Here is a 7,039-nt window from a genome sequence, read left to right as displayed (position 1 = left end):
GGCACGCTGAGGACACACTGAGGGCACACTGAGGACACTCTGAGGGCTAAGAACAAAGCTTTTTCTCTCTTCCTGGTTCACTGATTGGGTAAGAAAGGGTCAAACAACAAATATACACTTTTCTATGTGGGCGTTATGTAAAGATGTGCCGTATGCAACAGAGAATTTTGAAGTCAGAAGCACTTCATTAAAGCAGGTGTAGTTACAAGTCACTGTCAGTATGTGATTATCTGAGGTCCAGTTCACAGGCTGCTGAGAGTTTAGGAGGAGAGAGAGTGACAGGCTGCCAGCTGCCTCTGGACTGGATCTATGAAACCTGTTGCGGCAAGTTTAGATTTCTTTATATCTTATTGCTGGGTTAAACTGGAGGAGGGCCAAACTTACACTCACACATACCTGTGCTCACACACGCACACACGCACACACACACACGCACGCGCACGCACGCACGCACACACACACACACACACACACACACACACACACACACACACAGAGAGAAGACACTTAAGCTGCCAAAATCTGAAACTAGCCCATCAAACATAAGTGTACACATTTAGACAGTGGGATCCAATGCACTGCAGAGCCAGTGTTAGAAAGACTTGATGAAACAGACCTGAATTCAGACAAGGAACTATTTTAAAGTTTGACTCTGGTAAGTGCACATGTTTAAATACAAATTATGCAGAATTATTGGTATGTGTATGGATCAAAAACGTCTCTGTTTCTGCCTTTATTAACATTTATTAAACTGGACTACAGTTATTCAGTGTCAGTCTGGTGATGTACAGATGAAGATGTTCTAATGAATTATCTTCACACTTGACCGTTGTTGACCCCCTTGACAACTACTCTTGCTGTTTATACTTTTTACTTTGTATTACTATAAGTTGAATTTTACTTGTAAGTAGAGTGTGATATGAATTGTTTGTGCTGTAAAGCAGACGTGCTGCCCAGTGGACGAGTGGTTAGGGCATCAGCGCACATATGCCAGGCTGATAGTGCAGCCGGCAGTTGTGTTGTGAGTTCGATTCCTGATTCTGGATGTCCTCCCTTCTCTGTCATCCCCCATTTCAGGCTCACCTTTGCTGTCTAATAAAGCCTTCAGGTCCAAAAATTAACACAAATATTATAATATAATTTACTGTATTCGTGGGGAGTGAACCATTCAGCAAATTGTTGGTGCTGGGAATGATCTCATGATGCTGAATGTATCGTGTTGATGTGTAAAAAAAGAAAACAAATTTGCATACAGTGCAGGTCTAATAATGTATATAACAGTCTGTCATTGGCACAATCTTATTCAAAGAGCACTTTTCTGGTGTCACACCTTGAGCTACTGATGGATCAAGTGAAAACATGCAGAACTATCCAGTACTTACATAATTTATTATCCAGCAGGCAAGTTTATACAAAATTACTTGATAGTCAAATAAAGAATGAAAAGAAAAAAGAATGAAAAACAGTTTTTATATAACGGTGTATACAGTATATATTAAATATATTTTAAATATATAAAATAAGTATAAAATATATAAATATATATAGTGACTGTGAACTATACATAAATGAGTTTACATATTCTACAAGGCCATTATTTGAAACAATACTAGAGCATCTTTAGTACATATTTTCCATAATGTATAGGCCTATAGTTTGTGCAATTGCATAACCATGTTTTGGTGTCTGTATCCATGAGTGTCAATCAAGCAGATGAGAACACTTGTTGCCACAATATGAAAGCAAAGGACTTGCTCTCAGTTTTCTCCTCTTCACACTGGCTTCCTCTGGTTCTGTCACTGTGCTGTGTGGATCAGCACTTTTTGGCTTGTTGTGACTAAACAGACACGCTTTGCTGGCACTTTTAATGAGACCGTTTCTATTACTGCAAGGGCCAAGTGTCAGTCACCTTCACACGGGACACCAGATTCTTCTGCTTTCTACTTTCTTTTTCTTGTCAAAGTGAATAATAAATCATTCTAGTCATGTGAAGATCAAGACAGCAGTTTTTCTGTTGGTGTCGGTGTTGGGAGTTCAATTCTGGCCTCAGAGAGTATATCGAGTTTATTTCCCTCTCTTTCCCATCCGTGGTCATGTATATTGACACAAATCAATCAATCAATCAATCAATCAATCAATCAATCAATCAATCAATCAATCAATCAATCAGTAATATAATAAAATAATAAAAAGACAAAAACATGGTATTCGATTAAGGATGAACATAATTTTTATTTTTGGGAATTTATTTTTCTTTCAGGAATCTCTCTTCAAACATCAAGAGCTACTCTTTGGGACATATTGACAGCAAATGGCACAGTCTCCGGTACACGCTTTTTAGTATTACAGGCTAGTATTAGGGCTGGGAGCGATATGGTAATACAAATTATTTGTGCTCTCATCCCTGTGACAAACTCATATTTTTTCTGTTAAAAGCCTGTTTAAAGCACTTTAATGTGAAACGCAGGTACTTTTCTTCACCCTCTCCTCCCATTGGTCTGCCACTGTCACGCTTAGAGTGACTGACAGCTGGATTTCACCAATCACAGTAAAATACAAAGTTTTAGAAGCTGCAGACGGCTTTTGCGTCCTCTTGTGATACAGTCATAATCTATTGAAATTTGTGGTATAGGTTTTTCCTGACATATCACCCAACCCTCAGGAAAAAAAAGAATTCATAATCGTGTACATTCTTACTCCTGCCTGCCTCCACAAACACTCTCACTTCAACGTTGCTTGACACAGACAGAGGACCCGAGTGCCGGAGTTCGCTCCCAGAAAAGCCCGAGCGTTGTGAGCGGGAGGCCCAGTGTTGACGGGACAGTGTCGGGGCAGATGGAGCACTTTCATCCGTACCTCCCTGACTTCAGCGGCGGGACCAGTGCTTGTGTCGGTGTCCCGCTGTGCTCCCCTCCTGCCTGCTGTGGACCCGACCTGTGCAGTCCTCACAGTGGCTCCTGGGGCGGTAACCACACGATGCAGGTATGACTACATCAACTCTATAGCCAGGCCACTTCTGTTGTGTTCAAAGAGATATAGGGTTTTTCTTTTTACATTTTTATATTAGTGAGGGAAGAGACAAAATCTACAAAGATATGGAGAAGCCCAAAATATAAACTACAATATAAAATGGTCAGTCAGGCATTGACCCAGTGTCTGGAAAATGTGTCCCTGTTAAAGTTCAAAGTAAAAGTACATTTTTCCATGTTGTAAATGTCCAATCCAGTTCTTGACAATCGGCTCTGTCTTTTTGTCCTTTTTTCTCCATCCATTCTCCATTTTTACATCCGAGATACATCGTTTTCAAGTGAAATGGAATATCGGTGTTGAAGAAAGTCTGCAGTGCCCAATTTTTCTGCAAACAAAAACATGAATAGCTAAGGCTGTGTATTGGCCTGTTATGGAAATGGTTCCACGTTCTCCTTTTGGATGGATCCCTCTTTTTTTCTTGAGTATTTTGGTTAAGTAAATTATGTTTTGCTTTTTATTGTATGTAAAATGTTCCCACAGAGGTTTTACCCAGAGGCCCCAGCTGTTACCACTGAAACTTCCTGCTTCGTCTCCCGTAACTGTCTATCATTGAACACTCACTCAGTTAATAGTTGGAAGTCAAGGAACAGGTTCATTGACTTCCTGTTAAAGATTGCAGAACAAATAAGCTCTTCATAGTGACATTTCACAATAAGTGTCAGTTAGATGTTGTAATATTTGAAAAGTGTGTGATATTTTACAACCATAAATGCATCACTTCCTTTTTCAGATAATCACAAGTATGTACAGGGATGCGGGCGGGGACAGGGGGTTAGGTGAAAACAGGAATTTTCTGAGCACTAGAGCCTTGAGTTGCAGGACAATACAGGATTACTTAAACATTCAGGAATCAAACTACGTAATAACAAAGCGTAATATTATAATACAACTTCTACTCCTGGTGTAATATGGGCTTTTGTTTGTTAATATTAAATTAACTGTCTAATTAATATACATCTTTAGGTTTCGTTTGCAAGGGCTAAGCAGTGCAAAAGCTCCAAATATTCTCTTCAAAAGTTTTTATCAACATGTCCAGAACGCCCCTCACAGTTCCCCAAACCCATCTACTCGTACAGGTAAGAGAAAGTCTTGTTCGTAGTGACTACTGGAGATTCTCTTTGTGACAAATCTGTCTGACAATCTCCAGCATCCTGATCTTTTTGGCTCTGAAGAACAGCAAAACTGGAAGCCTACCAGTCAGTGAGATCTACAGCTTCATGACAGAACACTTCCCATATTTTAAGGTAATGCCACTCATAGTTCATAAGTTTTAGAATTATTCAACAATTTGTTGATTTATTATTTTTATTCCATCACCTGCAGGAAAGGTGTTGCACTGTACCACTTTAATTAGAGATTTTCCTACACAGAATATGGTTTATGGACCATCTGCACATTTAAAATAAAATAATTACTTATTTTACTGATGCAGCTGCAGGTGAACTTACATTTGATCTTAAGTTTGTCACTTTTCTCTTTTCTTTCAATGAACTATTCTTATGGCTGCTATCCAAACAGCTGCCTATAATATTAAATACCAGCTGCAGGGGCAAGAAAAGCATGAGAAAAGCAGAATGTAGCCTAGAACCTAAAATAATGATCTAAATAAGGATTTTTTTTTCCAGACAGCTCCTGATGGTTGGAAGAACTCAGTGAGGCACAACCTGTCCCTGAACAAGTGCTTTGAGAAGGTGGAAAACAAAAATGGAAACTCATTTCGTAAAGGTTGTCTGTGGGCCCTGAATCCGGCCAAAGTGGACAAGATGCAGGAAGAGCTTCATAAGTGGCGGCGCAAGGACCCAGGGACCGTGCGCAGGAGCATGGCCAAACCAGGTGACGCCACAAGACACAACTACCGTCACAAACTTTGATGATTTATTAATTTGCTATATTAATATAAGTATTTGTTTGTGACAGAAGAGCTAGACCATCTGCTTGGGGAGAAGCCAAATAAATTCAGATCATTGGCAACATGTAATACAATGTCAACTAGACCCCACGTGTTCTCCACTACCTCACGTTACGAGCAGCCCAGGCCTCCATGCTCTTCCTCACAACAATATCCAAAGTCCCTCTACGTCTCCCAATCCACCCCTCATCCCGACCCCTCATACCCCCTGTACTCTCCCTACAGCCAGCATGTGGTCACCCCCCGCTGCCTGAGCTCCCCTGGGGCAGGGAAGATGCCCCCGGCCTACAGTGTAGCACCTCATGTGGGACACAGTCGCAGGAGCATGCACGATCTGCTCATGGATGGAGACGCAGGCTGTGACATCGACACCCTCAATCCCAGCCTGACGGACCTGCAGCTACAAGGTCAGAGCATGATCCAGAGTAGGATCTAAATGGAACAGGAACGCTTTTAAATAAGGCTCCTTAGTAAAGTATTTATAACTCCTTAGTAAAGTATTTATAACATGGCTATTACTTGTTTATAAGCACTTTACTGACAATTGCTGCTTTTGTAGATTATTAAAATATTTTCAATGTTTTCAAGAGACAAATGCATTATAAACGCTGCTATAAACAAATTGCTTATAAATAGTTAACCTAATCTTACTCTAAAGTGTTTCCAATGAAGCAAGACCACGAAAGCTTGATGAATAGGCCATTTTTATGAGCACTATGGTGCTTCTTTTTTTTTTTTACCTGGGCGCTGGTGGGAGCCGGCTGCTCGTTGCAATGCTCTTTACACAATGTATAAAAAAAGAGAGAAAAACTAAAACCAAAATGTATTTTGCCAGAAATGAATTACATTCACATTATTTGACATTTATTACAATTAATTATGCAGTTAATAGCGAAATATTTGCAGTGTTGAAAAGTAACTGAAGAAGAATTCAGAATACTAATTTTTATTAACTGTACTCATTGTGGTATTTGATCATGGAATTATAGCCTCAAACTGCACCATACCAGTAAGAAAAATAGAAAAGACAGTTCCTGCAGTGAGTACATGTGTGACGTTTGCTTTATTCAATGATAAATAAATAAATAACAAATGGTAAAACAGACATAAAGCTGTTTTTATCCTATGTTTCTTACACTATGATATAATGCAACTCACAGGGAAGTATTGGAAGTATTCAGAATATAGTTCTTTGATTTAACCATAAGTATTCTTTTCATCACTGTATATTTGTGACTTTGGTAAAACACTGTCTTGATTTCATTCCCATTTGTGTTTGTCATTTGTATGTGAAGGTAGCTTATGGGAGGAGTTAAAGGAGGACAGTGCTCGAGTTGTTCCCTCTTTGAGCCCGTCCATGTTGGATTTTACTGAGCAGAGCTGCTACCTACAGCCTACTGTCTCCCCCACTCTCGAGATGACCAGCCTGAACAAGGCCATTTATGCGGACGAGGCCCCAGAGAGACTGTGGGGACAGGACCAGAACTATCTGAATGGAGTCTACTCTGGAATGGAGAGCTTTGCTTGATGTACAACCTCTGTCTCCTTAATGTGATCAAGCTGTCATGGATGCCATTTCTTGGTTCTCTGTTTTCTGTCTTTTGGTTTTTACCCTGTCCATGTCCTTGGTGTTTTATTTTGACATGTCTGTTGTGTATGTTTCCCCCCCTAGTTTTACTTCCGGTCTTTTTCCCGTCTGTTGATTTCTCTGGTGTGTCCTAATCATGGATCTATTATATTATCCTAGTAGATCCATGGGTGTGTCTCACCTGACGTCTCCTTGTGTATTTAAGCCACATGTTTCACCTTGTCGATTGTCATTGTCTTGACTTATTACCTGTAAATTCCTTTGTGAATTTCATTGTTTCTTTAAATATTACTTTTTAGCAGTTTTGCATTTTGGCTCATTCTTTTGATTCCTTCCACGTGACCCAAGCCTTTCCTTTCCTTAATAGTGTTCAGCCTCTGCTTTCCTCAAGCCTATTTTTAAAGATACAGCTGTTCATAGTAAATAGTGATACTGGATGTTCCTCCCTGTTATTCTGTATATTCAATCTGTCCTCATCAGTCACATACACAGCCAAGCAGTTGCCGTTAAAT

At 39.9% G+C, this 7,039-nt stretch overlaps 1 protein-coding gene across 1 annotated transcript; it reads left to right on the top strand.

The window, feature by feature from the left end:
• Positions 1–3,782: 3,782 nt before the first annotated feature.
• On the top strand, positions 3,783–6,573 carry foxn1 (forkhead box N1). The gene is made up of 6 exons (XM_072456867.1): positions 3,783–3,788; positions 3,994–4,106; positions 4,178–4,274; positions 4,656–4,863; positions 4,948–5,346; positions 6,235–6,573. Exons 1-6 carry the CDS (start codon positions 3,783–3,785, stop codon positions 6,465–6,467), a joined length of 1,056 nt encoding a protein of 351 aa, XP_072312968.1. The 3' UTR covers positions 6,468–6,573.
• Positions 6,574–7,039: the final 466 nt, after the last annotated feature.

The sequence above is a fragment of the Eucyclogobius newberryi genome, unplaced genomic scaffold (assembly GCF_026437365.1).
Source record: "Eucyclogobius newberryi isolate DKJ021-1_F unplaced genomic scaffold, fEucNew1.0.hap1 SCAF_10, whole genome shotgun sequence".
Lineage (NCBI taxonomy): Eukaryota > Metazoa > Chordata > Actinopteri > Gobiiformes > Gobiidae > Eucyclogobius > Eucyclogobius newberryi.
This window is presented reverse-complemented; position numbering and strand designations above follow the sequence as displayed.

Coding starts and splice junctions, on each gene's coding strand:
- foxn1 (XM_072456867.1), top strand. Junction 4,864..4,947: donor CAGGAGCATGGCCAAACCAG/GTGACGCCACAA, acceptor TGTTTGTGACAG/AAGAGCTAGACCATCTGCTT. Junction 5,347..6,234: donor GACGGACCTGCAGCTACAAG/GTCAGAGCATGA, acceptor TTGTATGTGAAG/GTAGCTTATGGGAGGAGTTA.